The sequence below is a fragment of the Mobula hypostoma genome, chromosome Y, assembly GCF_963921235.1.
Source record: "Mobula hypostoma chromosome Y, sMobHyp1.1, whole genome shotgun sequence".
In the NCBI taxonomy this organism is placed as follows: domain Eukaryota; kingdom Metazoa; phylum Chordata; class Chondrichthyes; order Myliobatiformes; family Myliobatidae; genus Mobula; species Mobula hypostoma.
The window spans coordinates 1,372,104-1,391,506 of NC_086130.1; the positions used below are offsets into that span (position 1 = coordinate 1,372,104).

General features: G+C 39.6%; 1 protein-coding gene across 1 annotated transcript in view; it reads left to right on the forward strand.

Moving 5' to 3' along the window:
• The window catches only part of LOC134341068 (nucleolar transcription factor 1-like), a 113,824-nt gene that overhangs the window by 35,403 nt on the left and 59,018 nt on the right, over positions 1–19,403 (forward strand). The window contains exons 4-11 of the mRNA XM_063038818.1: positions 2,416–2,571; positions 2,704–2,768; positions 3,686–3,806; positions 6,682–6,792; positions 9,739–9,872; positions 13,239–13,380; positions 13,654–13,695; positions 15,745–15,876. Coding sequence (XP_062894888.1) covers positions 2,416–2,571; positions 2,704–2,768; positions 3,686–3,806; positions 6,682–6,792; positions 9,739–9,872; positions 13,239–13,380; positions 13,654–13,695; positions 15,745–15,876 — 903 coding nt within the window. The remainder of the gene's footprint in view (positions 1–2,415; positions 2,572–2,703; positions 2,769–3,685; positions 3,807–6,681; positions 6,793–9,738; positions 9,873–13,238; positions 13,381–13,653; positions 13,696–15,744; positions 15,877–19,403) is intronic.

A 19,403-nucleotide genomic window follows, 5' to 3' on the forward strand; every position in this document is an offset into this window, starting at 1 on the left:
CCCCCTCGTACCTCATCCATTATTTATTTATATATACACATTCTTTCTCTCTCCTTTTTCTCCCTCTGTCCCTCTGACTATTCCCCTTGCCCATCCTCTGGGTTCCCCTCCACCCTTCGCCTTGTCTTTCTCCCTGGGCCTCCTGTCCCATGATCCTCTCACATCCCCTTTTGCCAATCACCTGCCCAGCTCTTGGCTCCATCCCTCCCCCTCCAGTCTTCTCCTATCATTTTGGATCTCCCCCTCCTCCTCTCACTATCTCTTACTATCTTTTCTTTCAGTTAGTCCTGACGAAGGGTCTTGGCCCGAAACGTCGACTGTACCTCTTCCTAGAGATGGTGCCTGGCCTGCTGTGTTCACCAGCAACTCTGATGTAATTTTGAAAATGCCCGTTTTGCGCAAAAATGGTAGGCGTCCACACCAGGCGTTTTTGAAAATACCTCCTTCCACATTAAAACAGGTATTTGGGCAAATTTCCTCCTGCTGGGCATGCACAGGACTCATCTACAGAAAACACGCGAAGAGGAAACGGTGTACTGTTTTTGTTTCCACAGTGGCATTGTGCTGTTTCCATTAGTCAAAAACTAGAGTAGCTACAACAACAGCAAAAGAACATTGTCAACAATGTCTTTGAGGAATACAAAGAAAACCTCTGCTGGAAAAAGCAAACCGGACTTCTTCGTTTCGACAGACCGTGAAGTCAAGCTATGGTGTTGGAGATTGCGTTCAAGAATACGCCGTGCTACTGCCACCATTTCTTCCGGCACATCATGGCAGTGTTTTAAAAAGCTCCTGTTACTTCGTACACAGTACAACGCCCAACCGGTGTTTTCAGATTTAAACACTCTGGAGAGCGTTTTACAAAAGCTCTGTTTTCAGGGGGAGAAAAAAAACGATGTTTCAGTGTAGATGAAGGGTCAAAACGAAGAGAAAAATCTTCGGTTACAGATTTATCCAGTCTAGTGTGGATGCAGCCTCAGATTTAGCAGGTCCTTACCTGAAATGCCTTTTACTCACATTCAATTTTTCTGATTAGATTGTCCCATAGCAAGAATCAGTTCAAAGTTCATGTTCTTTACATAACAAATAGCTATTTATCTGAGAATGGTCTCAGGTTTAGCTGGTCATTACCTGAAACTCCTTGTATCCACATTCACTTCCTCTGGTTAGATTATCCAAGAGCAGGAATCAGTTCAGAGTCCACAAAGTTGGTGGGGTGGGGTGGGGGGCATGCAAAAAGATAATTCAGTTCTGTTTTGATCACCACAGTTTTGGCATTCAGACATAGAGACATCAGAAACAGCATGGAGTAAAAATGAAATGATTTCACTATTTCAACAAGTTGAGTACTATGAAGTTATCAACAATTATCTTGAATGTTCCAATAAAAATAAAGATTTGCAGTGTGCAGTCTTTAAAAGCATTCTATGAAGACAGTCCATTACCTAACTAGATTTCAATGCTGATTTTGTTCTTTTATAGTCAATTGAAAGTACACAGCAGATGAGTTCTTCCATCAATAACTATTAGGAACTAATACACAGTTTTATAGTACTGTAGTACTATTGTTAGTGTTCTAATTTGTTCTTCATTTCATTTAAGTACATAATTTGTTACTTACTTATAAGGTGGTTTTGTCTGATAGCTCTTAACTATTTCTATGAAACCAGCTATTTAGAGCAGCCATTTTTAAACGCAAACAACAGGAATTCTGCAGATGCTGGAAATTCAAGCAACACACATCAAAGTTGCTGGTGAACGCAGCAGGCCAAGCAGCATCTGTAGGAAGAGGTGCAGTCGACGTTTCAGGCCGAGACCCTTCGTCAGGACTAACGTAAGGGACTCCTTACTCACTCTTTCTTCAGTTAGTCCTGACGAAGGGTCTCGGCCTGAAACGTCGACTGCACCTCTTCCTACAGAGGCTGCTTGGCCTGCTGCGTTCACCAGCAACTTTGATGTGTGTTGCTAGAGCAGCCATTTAACTGGGTCAGAATGTACTGGTCCATTGTTTCCCAGTTAACCAGAATCTACTGTATTTGACATAGAAATGCAAAGGTAAGGAGAATGGCCACAGAAATTGTTCTAGTTTATTGATTTATTTTAGCAAAAATCTCATACAGACCCAGGGTTATATTTGCACTTAATTTGAATTATAATATAAAAAGCATTGTGCCTGAAAACATTCTCAATATGTTTGAGACAATTGCTTGGTCAGAAGATCTTGTTAAAATGGAGAATCAGAATAGTTAATAAAGGTGTTTATGCATTGTCTTGCTGAAATTTCTTGCAACATTAAAATTACAAGACCTGGTTAATGCATTTCTACTGTTGCATTAGTGTCATTTTTGAAATTAACTTTGTAGTGGGTGCAGATATGATGTAGTAGTGATTCTGAATCAGTTTCTTTTATTGTAGAATCATCCTGATTTTCCCAAAAAGCCTCTCACACCTTATTTTCGATTCTTCATGGAGAAAAGAGCCAAGTATGCAAAGCTTCATCCTGAAATGAGTAACTTGGACCTGACTAAAATTCTTTCCAAGAAATATAAGGAGTTGCCAGAGAAGAAAAAGGTCAGTGCATCTTCCTATCTGAACTTGTCCTTAAATTGCATAAAGGATGTAGAGTCAGAGTGTTATATGAAAATGAAAGCATTTTCAGTACAGTTGACAGTAGGAAATTTGAGCCTTCTTTTGCACCTGCAGATGAAATATATTCAGGAGTTTCAGAAAGAGAAAGAAGATTTTGAACAGAGTATGGCCCGCTTCAGGTAATGACTAACAATTTAATATCTTAATGTTTTTGACTTTCCATCCTTCTTTCCACCCTCTCCACATTCATTTTGATTCACTAAGATTCATTAAACCTTCTTTAACTTATCACCATTTACCACTAGCCTGGATAAATGTGTTGTGATTAAACCTATGATCAAAAGCGATTAGAATGGATAGAAAGTGATGATAATGCTCCTAATTTTCTAAGTATTTTGTTCAGTATAGCTTTAAGTGTGTTTTATGCAGATGCTTGGACTTTTCAGGCAAATAAAAGAAATGTTCCTGTGCAAATTTGCCATTAATCTATATATGCACCCCGTCCCTACCGTACACAAATCTTAACTGTGCTCTTGGCTGTAGAGTTCTTTCTATTGTTTCTCCAATACTGATGTTAAATATTCAATCACTAATTAATAGACCTATTTTACGGTCACTGGCAGATACTCTTACCATAATGTTGCTGTCTGAACTGTCTAGCTAATTTTGTAGGTTGGGTCTTGAACTAGTCTAAGGTAGGGCAGGCTAAATTCCCCATGATTCTCAGTGATCTATTCTAAGTAGTTACTTTACCACAAGAGACTAGGGCTCTTGAGTCTTCTTGGCTCTTCTGCTTCCAGTGGTAATAGGTCCAAACAAGATGAATAGGAAATTACTAAGAATAATGAGGATACGGGTTAAGGTATTGATGATGGAGGTATGTTTCAAGATTGAGATTATCGACGTTTCTGATGTTGATATCACTGCAACCATTCCAGAATCAGAAACTGTTTAATTAATATTAATTAACTACCTAACATTCTGGAGAGCATGGTAATACTTGATTTAATTAATTAATTAACTAACTAACTAACTTAACTATTTAAATTGTTACCTAAAAAAGTAACAAAATTGATTTTGTTTTTCTCTCAAATAGAGAGGATCATCCTGAACTACTTGAGAGTGTAAAGAGAACAGATGTTCCAGAAAAACCTAAAACACCACAGCAGTTGTGGTATCTTCATGAGAAGAAGGCATTCATGAAGATGCATCCAAAGGTATTGATTGGTGTTTGCATTTTCTATTCATAATTGGCTATATGAAAACTTAACTACTGAGAACAGATTTGATGAGTGACATCAACATCTGAGGCATTGGTTTCTGATCCACAGACATTGCTTTCTTTTAATGCCTTATCAGTAAATTTAGGCATTATACATAGGTTTCCATTAGTAGTTTTGTACAAGCCCTCATGACTTGCAATATTTAGCAATGCTTTGGTTCTAATACATTAAAGCATTCTTTTAAGTTTTGCAAATAAACTCATTGTGTACATTATGAGTGTGGAGTACTAGAGTGATAAAAGAATCTAATGCTTTCTCAGCATATATGACAAATAAACTTCTCGGGCTTCCAGTCGGTAACAGATATCAACTCTAACTTACATTTTGATGACAGACTTTGCCATCTTCATCAGGCAGACATGACTTCTGTCCCTGCTGATGTGGAGGGCTGAACGAAGTGAAAACTGCCTTAGAAAGATGTTCAATGAGGCCCAGTACCATTACTTGTCTATAATAGAAATTAGCTACTTTTTGAGATTTAAGTAAAAGCATATACTCTGTATTTTTATTTCACCTTTTAATGATTAATAAGTGTAACATTTCAAAGTTCTAAGTAAATTTATTATCAAAGTACATATGCAATCCTGAGATTCATTTTCTTGCAAGCATATTTAATAAATTCATCAAATAATAACCATAATAGAATAATTGAAAGACCTCCCAATATGGATGTTCAACCAGAGTGCAAAGGACAATAAAGTTGGTGGGAACATTTCAACAATGGGGCTAGTGAAGTTGAGTGAAGATAATATCCTCTTTAGTTCAAGAGCCTGATGGCTGAGGGATAATAACTGTCACTGATGCTGTGAGTCCTGAGTTTCTTTTTCCTGATGGCAGCAGTGAAAACACAGCATGCCCTGGGTGATAGGGGTCCATGAAGATAGATGACACTTCCCTGTGACAGCGTTTTGTGTAAATGTGCTCAATGTTGGGAGGTCTTTACCTGTGGTGGAAAAGGCCTTATCCACTAATTTTCAGTTCAAAGGCGTACCAGGCTGTGATACAGCCAGTCTATATACTCTCCACTAAACATTATAGAAGTACATCTAAGTTTAAGATGTCATTCCTAATCTCCTCAATCTCCTACGGAATTAGATGCGCTGCTGTGCTTTCTTCATAATTGCATTCATGTGCTGGGCCCAGGACAGGTCCTCTTGAAATGATAATACGAGGTATTTAAAATTGCTGACCCTCTGCCCTGCTGATTCTCCAAAGAGGACCGGCTCATTGTCCTCTGGTTTCCTCCTTCTGAAGTCAATAAACAGCTCCTTGGTCTTGATGACATTGAGTGAGAAATTGTTGTTATGGCACCACTCAGCCAAAGTTTCAGTCTCCTTCCCTCCTGTATGCTGATTCATCACCACCAAAATAAAATGATGGAACATAGCTCGCCTTTTCTAAAGTAATCTATAGAGCTGTGTCTACATTTAAATTCATGCCCTGACCTCCTAAATTATGACTGACTGGAGTGGCATGGGACATGTGGATCCCTCATTGGTTCATGAAGGACCTGGATGATTATGTGAAAGTAACTAAATTCACATATCCTTCAGCATTCCCTTCAGAATAGTCAACCAAACCCATGTGTATTTTTCCTAGTGATTTCAGTAAGGGATCCTAGTGTAAATCAGCAAGATTAGAGGAACTGTTGCCCTTCTATTATTCTATTGTATCAAAAGTCTATTATTTGATCTTTTATTCTCTCCATTTGGAGGGTACATAAAAGCCACCTTGTATTTACATTAAACAAATTGGGTAACTATAGATATGATATGTTGAATGAGGTTATTGGTACTTGGGATTGTTAAACTTTTGGATAGTTTTCAGTTAACATCATATCAGCCTCAATGAAATCAAAGGCCAGCAGGTGATCTTTGATGTCAGGTTAAGGAACATTTTCCGCAAAAACAAGCATGAAATTTCTTTCTGTACTGAAAGTTCAAGTGCCGTCAGCTCAACCCTGGTTTTTAAGGATGTTAATTTGATTTATTCCATCTATTAGTCTTGATTCTGACTTGCATCTAGTAATAAGGCTTAAGTTCTACCTTCTCCAAGAAAGATTTGTGTTTAGTGAAAACTTATCATTTAATGTTGAAGCGGATTAGATCAGCTAATGAGGTGTGGCGTGGCATGATAGGGTAGCAGTTAGTAGTGACAGGGGTTTCCTTTTCATCGCTGACTGTAAGGAGTTTGTAGATTTTGTCCAAGTGTTCATTTCCTCCCACATTACAAAGCCATGCAAGTTAGCAGATTAATTTGTCACATGGGTTTTAAATGGTCAGCATGGGCTTAATGGGTCACAAGGGTCATTTAACATACTGTATCTCTAAATTAAAATTTTGCTGTCATTGTATTTTGATGAGAACCCTAATCTTCTGTTTTTATATAAACATCATGTAGGCTAAAGCGAATAAGAAACTTTTACATAAAATACTATAGCAAGTTAGTTGATTAAACAGTACCTCAAGTAATGAACATGAATATTTCAGGTGGATGACCATTTGTGAGAAATTCTTTTTAATCATGCCTTTGATTTTCTTTCACTTTCCTAGGCTCAACATTTTGGAGAACTAATGTGTAGTGTTTTGTTTATGTAGTTTACAGATCAAACATAGTGGATTTACAAATCTTAATAAATTTCTCTATCTGCAGTGGATGTGCAACAGCTGGCCTTCAACCTAGTTTGAATGGCTGCCCTTGTTGCAGTTGCCAACTAGTCCAAGCCCAGGATTGCTGGCTACCTGGCAATCAAATGATGTAGCTATCATTTGATGAATGCCATGTATCAATAAACCTTATGTTTTTCCAGGCCACTATGAAGGATGTTAAAGAGGCACTGGGTAAGCAGTGGTCCCAGCTGTCTGACAAGAAAAGACTCAAGTGGATTGGAAAGAGCTTAGAGCAGCAAGAACTGTATGAGGTAAATAAATGGCGACTAAAGTGATCTCTTCCTAGCAGAGCAGTACAGGAACAGGGTTATTTATATGACAAAGTGATGAAACTTAAGTCATTCTACCTTTTGCTAAAAGTTTGATTTGAGAAATGGCCATGATTAAGAGTTATATATGCATTCTCCAAATGTGTAGCTAAGTGACTATGACTATATCTTTCATAGATAAGTGTCTTTAGGAATATACTTTCAGTAGAGGCAAGTACTCAGGTAATCCTCACTGCCTGCATGGGTTCATTTTAAAATATAAAGTCCATATGGCAATGGCAATTGATAAAAAGAGTGAGAAAAAATGCAAGTAAAAGTGACCCAAAATAGAAATGTGGAATAATTCAGGAAGTTCCTCTGAGTAAGGAAAACTATTCAGCATCACTTCAAAGTTTGTTATTGATAGTGTTGAAATATAATTGAAGAGTGGAATAACAATTGGGTTTCAGGGAGATGTAATTGGTAAATGGGGCAGGCTGTGATTTTAAAGTGGCATAAGAGAAATTGAAGCTGCACACTCTTGAAATTTGAGAAAGAGAAGCTGAAATCTGATGTGTTGGTATTTCAGTGGAGTAAAGGAAATTACAGTAGCATCAGAGAGGAACTGGCCGAAGTTGACTGGAAATGGACACTAGCGGGAAGGACGGCAGAGCACCAGTGGCTGGAGTTTATGTGAGAAGTGAGGAAGGTGCAAGAGAGATATATTCCAAAAAAGAAGGAATTTCCAAATGGAAAAAGGATGCAACTGTGGCTGACAAGAGAAGTCACAGCCAAAATTAAAACAAAGGAGAGGGCATACAAGGAAGCAAAATTTAGTAGGAAGACAGAGGATTGGGAAGTTTTTAAAAGCTTGCAAAAGGAAACTAAGAAGGTCATTAAGAGGGAAAAGATGAACTATGAAAGAAAGCCAGCAAATAATATCAAAGAAAATACTGAAAGCTTTTCAAGTATATAAAGCGTAAAAGACAGGTGAAAGTAGATATAGGACCGATAGAAAATGATGCTGGAGAAATTGTAATGGGAGATAAGGAGATGGCGGAGGAACTGAAGGAGTATTTTGCATCAGTCTTCACTGAGGAAGACATCAGCAGTATACCGGACACTCAAGGGTGTCAAGGAAGAGAAGTGTTTGCAGTCACAATTATGACAGAGAAGGTACTCAGGGAGCTGAATCGTCTAAAGGTCGATAAACTTCCAGGACCAGATGGAATGCACCCTCGTGTTCTGAAGGAAGTAGCTGTGGAGATTGCGGAGGCATTAGCGATGATCTTTCAAAAGTCGATAGATTCTGGCATGGTTCCGGAGGACTGGAAGATTGCAAATGTCACTCCATTATTGAAAAAGGGGGCAAGGAAGCAAAAAGGAAATTATGGACCTGTTAGCTTGACATCGGTGGTTGGGAAGTTGTCGGAGTCGATTGTCAGGGATGAGGTTACAGAGTACCTGGAGGCATATGACAAGATAGGCAGAACTCAGCATGGATTCCTTAAAGGAAAATCCTGCCTGACAAACCTATTACAATTTTTTGAGGAAATTACCAGTAGGCTAGACAAGAGAGATGCAGTGGATGTTGTCTATTTGGATTTTCAGAAGGCCTTTGACAAGGTGCCACACATGAGGCTGCTAAACAAGATAAGAGCCCTTGGAATTATGGGAAAGTTACATACGTGGATAGAGTGTTTGCTAATTGGCAGGAAACAGAGAGTGGGAATAAAGGGATCCTATTCTGGTTGGCTGTCGGTTACCAGTGGTGTTCCACAGGGGTCCGTGTTGGGGCCGCTTCTTCTTACGTTGTACATCAACGATTTGGATTATCGAATAGATGGCATTGTGGCTAAGTTTGCTGATGATACAAAGATAGGTGGAGGGGCCGGTAGTGATGAGGAAACAGAGTCTGCAGAGAGATTTGGATAGTTTGGGAGAATGGACAAAGAAGTGGCAAATGAAATACAGTGTTGGAAAGTGTATGGTTATGCACTTTGGTTGAAGAAATAAACAGGTAGACTGTTACTTAGATGAGGAGAGAATTCAAAGTTAGAGAAGCAATGGGGCTTGGGAATCCTCGTGCAGGATACCCTTAAGGTTAACCTCCATGTTGAGTCGGTGGTGAAGAAGGTGATTGCAATGTTGGCATTCATTTCTAGAGGAATAGAGTATAGGAGCAGGGATGTGATATTGAGGCTCTATAAGGCACTGGTAAGACCTCACTTGGATTACTGTGTGCAGTTTTGGGCTCCTTATTTAAGAAAGGATGTGCTGACGGGGAGGGTTCAGAAAAGATTCACTAGAATGATTCCGGGAATGAGGGTTAACATATGAGGAACGTTTGTCCGCTCTTGGACTGTATTCCTTGGAGTTTAGAAGAATGAGGGGAGACCTCATAGAAACATTTTGAATGTTGAAAGGCATGGACAGAGTGGATGTGGCAAAGTTGTTTCCCATGATGATGGAGTCTAGTATGAGAGGGCATGACTTAAGGATTGAAGGGTGCCCATTCAGAACAGAGATGCAAAGAAATTTTTTTAGTCAGAGGGTGGTGAATCTATGGAATTTGTTGCCACGGGTGGCAGTGGAGGCCAAGTCATTGGGTGTATTTAAGGCAGAGATTGATAGGTATCTGAGTAGCCAGGGCATCAAAGGTTATGGTGAGAAGGCAAGGGAGTGGGACTAAATGGGAGAATGGATCAGCTCATGATAAAATGGCGGAGCAGACTCGATGGGCTGAATGGCCGACCTGCTCCTTTGTCTTACGGAAATGAATTTTAGCCATAATCTGGCAGCACGCATGGAGAAGATAGTTAGGTACAGGAGACACTGAAGAAACTGGAATTGTTCACAGGGCAGAGAAGTTGGAGGAAGTTATTAAGAATGTTTCAAAATTATGAAGAATTTTGATGGAGTAGTTGAAATCAAATTTTCTGTTTGCAGGAAGCTATGAGAGATTATGTTTTACGTCACCCTGAACAAAGCATCAGTCTGGATGATTTGACCAAGAATACTCTGACCAAAGCAGAAAGACAGCTCAAGGATAAGTTTGATGGTCGACCCACAAAACCACCTCCGTACGTTTATTTCCTAAATGTGTCTATAGAAGAAATTTTGAATGTAACAACTAAATAAACTATTCGTATTTGCAGGATGGAAAGCATGCTGTATTCTGCATTTTAACCACATTGTGGTTTTAACATTGTTAGAAATTTATCCTGTTGGTTCAATTTTGTTTTGTTATTGACAAAATTTTCTGCCTAGACAATTTTCACTGTTATGACTACACGACATTGTTGTTCAACACTCTTTATGGCATTCAGATGAAAGGTATTCTATCTTGACTGTTGGTACCCTGCTATAAATTGAGATCGTAACTGATGTGCCTTACCTCTGACCTATTAGATAGCCTTCATATAAATTACGTTACTACAGACGTAAAATTATTATTTGATTGTCCTTTTGCTTGAAAAAGAGAATTCCAAATAACTACCTTTAAGTAGTAAGATATGTCTCTTAACTTATCTCCCAAACAATCTGTTCCTTATCCTAAACTCTATATTTCTTGGTCAGTTCTTTTGTTAAACACTTGTCGAATTTCCATTCTCCATCCAGTCCTGAGGTAACCAAGCTACATTTTAGGTAGCTTAATCCTGCTTAATTATCTCGTTCAAGAACTGACCATTGCAACTTCTCGAATTTGTGTGCATTTTTTACAAGATCATATGAAAGTGAACTTGAGGTGGCAAGAACTGTGGCATAGACCTCCAGGAGCAGAATGATGCAGGTATCAGCCTAGACTGTGAGTATTGAGGAGTCTGATGGCTTGGGGGAAGAAACTGTTGCACAGTCTGGTTGTGAGAGCCTGAATACTTCAGTACCTTTTGCCAGATGGCAGGAGGGAGAAGAGTTAGTCTGAGGGGTGCGTGGGGTCCTTCATAATGCTGTTTGCTTTACGGATACAGCGTGTGGTGTAAGTGTCTGTAATGTTGGGAAGAGAGACCCCGATGATCTTCTCAGCTGACCTCACTATCCGCTGCAGGGTCTTGCGATCCGAGATGGTGTAATTTCCGAACCAGGCAGTGATGCAGCTGCTCAGGATGCTCTCAGTACAACTTCTGTACAATGTGGTGAGGATGGGGGTGGGAGATGGTCTTTTCTCAGCCTTTCGCAGAAAGTAGAGATGCTGCTGGGCTGTCTTTGCTATGGAGCTGGTGTTGAGGGACCAGGTGAGATTCTCCACCAGGTGAACACCAAGAAATTTGGTGCTCTTAATGATCTCTATGGAGGAGTTATCGATGTTCAGCGGAGAATGGTCGTTCCGTGTCCTCCTGAAGTCAACAACCATCTCTTTTGTTTTGTTCACATTCAGAGACATGTTGTTGGCTCTGCACCAGTCCGTTAGCCGCTGCACCTCCTCTCTGTATGCTGACTCATTGTTCTTGCTGATGAGACCCACCACGGTCGTGTCATCGGCGAACTTGATGATGTGGTTCGAGCTGTGTGTTGCTGCACAGTCGTGGGTCAGCAGAGTGAACAGCAGTGGACTGAGCACACAGCCCTGGGGGGCCCCGTGCTCAGTGTGATGGTACTGGAGATGCTGCTCCCGATCCGGACTGACTGACTTGCAGAGGGAGGTGTTCAGGCCCAGTAGGCTCAGCTTTCCATTCAGTTTCTGAGGAATGATTGTGTTGAATGCTGAACTGAAGTCTATGAACAACAGTCGAACGTATGTGTCTTGTTTGCCCAGATGGGTTAGGGCCAGGTGGAGGGTGATGGCAATGGCGTGGTCTCTTGAACGGTTGGGATGGTATGTGAACTGCAGCGGGTGTAGTGGGGGGGCAGCAGGGTCTTGATGTGCCTCATGACGAGCCTCTCGAAACACTCCATGATGATGACTGTGAGTGCAACAGGATGATAGTCGGTGAGGCAGGACACTGAAGACTTCTTCGGCACAGGAACGATGGTGGTGGCCTTGAAGCACGTAGGAATGACGGTGCTGCTCAGGGAGATGTTGAAGATGTCAGTGAGAATCTCAGCTAGCTGGTCTGCACATCCTCTGAGCACTCTGCCAGGAATATTGCCTGGTCCAGCAGCCTTCCGTGGGTTGACCCTGCACAGGGTTCCCCTCACATCGGCCACAATAAGACACAGCACCTGGTCGTTTGGAGGAGGGGTGGTCTTCCTCGCCATCACGTCATTTTCTGCCTCAAAACGAGCATAGAAGTTATTCAATGCATCTAGGAGGCAGGCATCACCCACACAGTCAGGTGGTGTTGTCTTGTAGTTGGTGATGTCCTGAATGCCCTCCCACATGCACCGTGTGTCGCCGCTGTCCTGGAAGTGGCTGTGGATTCACTGGGCGTGTGCACGCTTTGCCTCTCTGATGGCCCAGGACAGTTTGGCCCTCGCTGTTGTTAGGGCTGCCTTGTCACCTGCTCTGAAGGCAGAGTCACGGGTCCTCAGCAGCGCAGGCACCTCCGCGGTCATCCGTGGCTTCGGGTTAGTGCGTGTGGTGATGGTCTTGGTCACAGTGATGTCATCGATGCACTTGCTGATGTAGCCAGTCACTGATGCCGTGTACTCCTCTAAGTTGGTAGAGTCGCCATCGGTTGCAGCCTCCCTGAACATGTGCCAGTCAGTGTGCTCAAAGCAGTCTTGAAGAGCAAAGATGGCTCCTGCTGGCCAGGTTTTCACCTGCTTCTGAACTGGTCTGGAGCGCCTGACGAGCGGTCTGTATGCTGGGATTAGCGTAACAGAGGTGTGGTCTGAGTAACCGAGGTGGGGGTGGGGCTCCGCCCAGTACGCACTGGGAATGTTTGTGTAAACAAGGTCCAACGCGTTCTCCCCTCTCGTTGCCCTGGGATTTATTTTCTTGTGGGCATATTCAATAAGTCCATAATCAAATATGAATTAGAATGATTGAAAGACCAATTCTGCATTGCCTTCAGCCAAGTCAACAAACCGTGCAAATACAAAAAGAAAGAAATAATAACAATAAATAAATAAGCAATAAATATCAAGATGAAGAGTCCTTGAGAATGAGTCCGTAGGTTGTGGGAAATTTTGTTGATTGGGCAAGTGAAGGTGAGTGAAGTTATTCACTTTGGTTCAAGAGCTTGATGGTTGAGTGGTAATATCTGTCCAGGGTGATGTGAGTCCTGAGGCTTCTTTACTTCTTCCTGATGGCAGCAGTGAGAAGAAAGCATGATTTGACTGGTGGGATCCCTGATGATTGATGCTGCTTTTTTGCAGCAGTGCTTTGTGAAGATATGCTCAATGGTAGGAAGGACTTTACCGAGACGTAACCTACACTATTAGTACTTCTGATCTTGTTGTTATTTTCCTTGTATCAGTATCGATTTATGATTCCAGAGAGTATACTTGCCATTATTCCTGTGTCAGTATTGATATATAATGTTATTACTTCCTCTTGATTTTAGAAATGGTTATTCTCTTTATTGTGCTGAACTGATGTCCAACATGAAAGATATTCCAAGCACAGAACGCATGGTTCTTTGCAGCAAGCAATGGAAGATGTTGTCTCAGAAAGAGAAGGATGCGTATCAGAAACGATGTGAACAGGTCAGTGTGGCAGTAATTTTCATTTTCTGAAATCTGATGTGGAAATCTATGACTAAGTCATTCGACTACTTCTGATCCTGAATGAACAATAGTCTTTATTCCTCAATTATCCTGATGACTTGTATGATATTGAATAGATATTGCATGTGACCAACAGGTGATTAGTTTGGGATATAATTACAATTGTTTAAAGAAGAATAAATTAGATTTTTGGATTTTGGGGCTGCAGACATTAGCTTATAATAACTTGGTTTATTTGTTTACTTCCAATAGAAAAAGAAAGAATATGAAATTAATCTTCATCGCTTTTTGCTGGTAGGTGTCATTGTATTGGTATTGATTGTGGATTACTGTATTGTCTTATTTACAAAGATACAGTTGGCCCTCCGTATTCGTGGGTTCTGCATCCACGGGTTCAAGCAACCGCGGATCGAAAATACTGTACAGGTTTCCCCCACTATTCGAAAGTAGAGCAGAAAAGGATTAAATTGAAGAAGGAATTACCATTAATTTATATGGGAAAAATTTTTGTGTTCCCAGACCCAAAAAATAACCTATCAAGTCATACCAAATAACACATAAAACCTAAAATAACACTAACATATAGTAAAAGCAGGAATGATATGATAAATACACAGTCTATATAAAGTAGAAATAATGTATGTACAGTACAGTGTAGTTTCACTTACCAGAATTGGGAAGACAGCGAACACGCTGGAAGGTTCACGCGTTTTTCTATCATAATTGTAACAATATTTGTAAGCGCTCAAAACATCCTGCAAACCTGCCCTAAACCTACTTGCCCTTTCAAAATTGAAGTCAAACTTTTCAATTGTCAGCACTGTCAAACGTAGTGAAAATCTCATGCAGTCCAAAGCTATGGCGTCCACGCTGCCTCTATAACGGCTTGCTGCAGAACAGACGCTGAACGCTTTGCTGCCCGGGGTGTGTGCTGCCTCTATAATGGCTCGCTGCAAAACAAACATGAACACTATTTTCGCTGAGGCAGCATCAGTATTCCCAGAAGAGCTACGATGGTTGCGTCTGTACTGAACATGTACAGACTTTTTTCCTTGTCGTTGTTCCCTAAACAATACATTATAACAACTATTTACATAGCATTTACATTGTATTAGGTATTATAAGTAATCTAGAGATGATTTAGAGTATATGGGAAGGTGTGCGTAGATTATATACAAATACTTTGCCATTTTATATAAGGGACTTGAGCATCCACGAATTTTGGTATCCACGAGGGGTCCTGGAACCAAACCCCTGTGGATGCAGAGGGCCGACAGTAATAAGAAAAGCTTGTCATACATACTGATTATCGATCAACATTACTTAGAATTATAATGCAGAATAAAGAGTAAAAGCTACTGAAAGAGGGCAGTGCGGGTAAATAATAAAGTGAAAGATCATATTGAGTTAGATTGCGAGGCTACAGGTTCGTCTTACTGTGCAATAGATCTTTCAAGAATCTGATAACAGTGAGATAGAAGCTGTCCATGAGCTTGGTGTTACATTCTTTCAGGATTTTGTATCTTCCAGCGGATGGGAGAGGGGAAAAGAAAAATGTTTAGGTGAGGCAGTGAGATGAAAGGTTAGGCTTTCTGTGATGTGTTGAGCTGTGACTAAAATCAGAATCAGCTTCAGGTTCAGAATCTGAAACTCAACATGATCACTCCATAAACTCTCTCTGGAGCTCCTGTGGTCACAAACAGAACATTTGTCAAATCAAACAATTAGACATCCAAAATGCTTTCTATGATGCATCAATAAAAATTGGTTAGTTAACTGGTACATGCTGAATTTCTTTAGCCTCCTAAGGAATTAAGAGGAACTCATAATCTTCTTAACATCAACATGGATGCACCAGTATAGGTTATTAGTGATGTTCACACACAGGAACTTGAAGATGTTAGCCTTTACAACCTCAACACTGTTGATACAGATGGGAGCATATGCAATGCCCTTCTTTTCTGAAGTTGGTGACCAGCTGTTTTGTTTTATTGACAATGATGGAAAAATTGTTGTCATGTCATTGAGCATTCTCCTTTCTGTACTTCAACTTATTGTCATTTAAGATATGGTTCATTACATCAGCAAACTTGTAGATGATGTTTTATCAGAATATGGTCCTGCATACAAGAGTGTACAGGAAGTACAGTAGGAGGCTGAGGACACAAAGTTATGTTTGTGTCATTGAATTGTTGATGGGATGTGTCATAAATGAATAGAATAAATTGTTCCATTTTTCTTTGATGAAATTACAAAAATATTTTATATTGGGATTAAAGCAACTATGTATTGTATATTAGGATTTTCATGTAACTGAATTAAACATTTGTTGCCCTATTGCAGAGCCTTCCTGAGCATGAACAGCAAAGAGTCCTGTCTGAGGAAAAGATGACTGGATTAAACAAAAAAACAGCAAGCAACCTAAAGCAGGGTGGAGTGAGAGGTGTCCCTTCATCTCCTTCAGATGCCACAAAGGTGCAGAATAATGTTTGGCCAGGCATTTTTGATTTTATCTCTGATGTTATGGAAAAGTTTCATATTATGTGTAGAGAAATGAATCAATCTTTGTCACACCAGTTTGTTGCACAGTGTCCAGTTTTAATGTTGGAAATTTAAGCTGAACAGATTTATTACATTATTGCATTAAATATTGTAAACCTCATTTGATTTAATATTGTTGAAACTGTTGTAGTGGTTATCTCAAGTGCCATTGCAAACCAAGGACCCAATTAATCATATTCCTCTCTTAGGCACTGATTATGGATTATATTTTAATTATCTGATCACCAAATGTTGAATGTTAGTAATTTCTCTTCTGTGGTGGTTCTGATTAAAATCAGATTTACGCACTTACTTTACCTCCTTGAGTCCTTCCATAAAACATGCAATATTTAACCAGTTCACTTCAATTATGCCACATTCATTGTAGAATTTTGTTTTATTTAATGTGAAATGTAATATAGGATTATCTTGATAATACGATACTATGTAAGGGTTCCAGGTGTTATAACTAATTTGAAGTTTGTTGTATTACATGCAGGAGTTCTAATGCAGGTTTCAACCAAAACCTTGACATTCCTTTCCACAGATGCCAATTGTGAAGTCCTTCAGCAGATTATTGCCTCAGGCTATAGTACCATATTTTGGTTTTAAAATCCAAATTTTTTATTAGATCTGGAAGTTGCATGGATGGTGATATGGATATTTATCTTGTTTTTGTTTTGTAGATAAACAGTAAAGTAATTACTTTCCACACATGAGCTACCTGATCGAATTTCATTGTAGTTGCCCCTGGTCTGTTGTCTCTGGTTACTTCAGTAGAAGTTACAATGTTAAAATGAAAATGAAGATTTAGAAGAAGCAAACATTGCAATCATTGTATGAAGAAACTCCATCATCTGTACTAGGTGTCTAGAAACATAGAAAACCTACAGCACAATACAGGTCCTTTGGCCCACAAAGTTGTGCTGAACATGTCCTGTCCTTAGAAATTACTAGTGTTACCTGTAGCCCTCTATTTTTCTGAGCTCCATGTACTTATCCAAAAGTCTCTTAAAACACCCTATTGTATCCGCCTCCACCACTGTCGCTGGCAGCCCATTCCACGCACTCACCACTCTCTGAGTAAAAAACTTACCCTGACATCCCTTCTGTACCTACTCCCCAGCACCTTAAACCTTGTCCTCTTGTGGCAACCATTTCAGCCCTGGGAAAAAGCCTCTGATTATCTACACGATCAATGCCTCTCATCATCTTATACACCTGATTTTGGTGTATAAATCAGGTGATTTTGATCATTTACAGTCAATCAAAAAAAAGTACCAGCATACAGTGAATGAATTCCTACATTATTAACTATTATGAACTTATACAAAGTTTTATGGTACTGTAGTAGTAGTCTAATTTGTTCTGCATTTCATTTACATATATAATTTGTTACTCCATTAAATGGCAGTTTATCTTTTTTTATATATTTTTTTATTTATTTCCATGAAACTTCAGCTAATTGGTGCAGCCATTTATTTGGGCCAAGATGTACTGATCCTAATGTGTCCCATTTAAATGGAATCCACTACAGTTTCCATATGAGGTGTTATTACTTTTCTCTGAAGACTCTTTAAAGTTACTGGTATGTCTATATGGGTATTTTTGACTTGCTTCCAGTAGGCTGGTTTAGCTTGAGTGTTATATGTCATCCATTGCTTAAGAAGTCAGGGGTATGGAATGCCCCATGTATTTAAATGATGCCACATTTTTTGTGAGAGAAATTGAAAATCTGGCTGATTGGTGCCACAGCAATAATCTCTCATCAACACCTGCAAAACCAAAAAACTGATAATTGATTGCAGGAAGAAGAAACCGGATGTCCATTAGCCAGTTCTCGTTAAGGGTCAGTAAATTTACATTTTTTGCTTTAGCATTTCAGAGGACCTTCTGGGACCAGCATGTAAGTGCAGTTACAAAGAAGGCACTTCTGATTTCCTAGAGGTCTGCATAGATTTGGTATGTCATTAAAAATTTTGACAGATTTCTATAGATGGTTGAATCTGATTGTTTGTATCATGATCTGGTGATACTACCAATCAGAATAATGAAAAAAAATCTACAGAAAGTAGCAGAGTACGTCCAAGCTATCAAAGGAAAATCCCTTTCACTACTGAGCATACCTGTAAGAAGCACTAAGCAGAATCTATTAACAAGTGTCCTCACTGTCCAAATCATGTTCTCTTCACATTGCTGCTATCATAAAGGAGCAGGAACATTGGGTACCTCATCACCTGATTCAACCATCAGTCTCCTGAGCTCAGTCACCTCAACAATTAAATATTTCCACCACCTATGGACTTACTTTGAAGGACTCTATAATTCATGTTCTCAGTGTTATCTATCTAATATTTTGGGTTGTTTGCCTGTTTTTGTGTGTAGTTTTTAATTGATTCTATTGTATTGCCTGTAACTGCCTGCAAGAAAATTGATTTTAGAGTAGTATAGGGTGACATCTAATGGTGGGACTGATGATGAAATTGGAAGTAGGGTTGAGATTGCTAAATGCATTGTTGAATACAGGTCGACCTTCACTAATCCGGCACCACTGGGACCTGAGGAGTGGCAGATTAGTGAAAATTACAGAAGGATCACATTAAGCATAATCAGTGCCAGATTATCGAAGGAACCGGATTACCGATAGTCGAATTAGTGATGGTCTGTTCTGTATTGGTCTATAACTTCAAAACATTAAACTAATTAGAAGGAAAACAAGAGAGCTGAGGGATCAAAGACTTGGCTTGTTCTTTAAGTGAGGCATATGCATATCTCATAGTAGCATACTGACTAATGCAATTCACATACTTATAGATATAACTCATAATGAATTATAGTTGATGCTCACGTCTTGCTTCAGTTGCCTTTATCCATACGGCAGGGTGTTTTTGGTTTCTTTACTTGTTATCTTTGTCATTAACTTGCCTTACTTTGCATACTTGCTTTCAACTATTCTAACCATTCTTGTAAATATGAATTCATTCAGTTGGCTCTTTTATTTTCCAGTTTGTTTAATCCAAATGAAATTGTAAAGAATAGATTCAAACTCAAATGAGATGTGACTGTGATTTTAAATAGTACAGTTTTCAATTAAATTATTTCAGTTGTGTTTATTGCCTCATTTGTTATCTCTCATTCTAGATGCACGTAATTATTTACGATACATAAACAAAAAGATGCAGCCTGCTTGTCTTTAGCTTGATTACTGCAAAATGTTCCAAATTTCTCTATTCCTTTGCTCCTTTGTTATATGTAGTTATCCAGCAATAGGTTGTTGGTTCTTATCAATACTGTTTACCCTAAGTAGATCCAGGTGGAAATAGGGCAAGTGGTATGCAGGCATTGTTGAAGCACATAATAGCAAATGAGTAGTTGTTTCAGTTAAAACAGTGGTCCCCAACCACTGGGCCGCAAAGCATGTGCTACCAGGCTGCAAGGAAACGATATGAGTCAGCTGCACC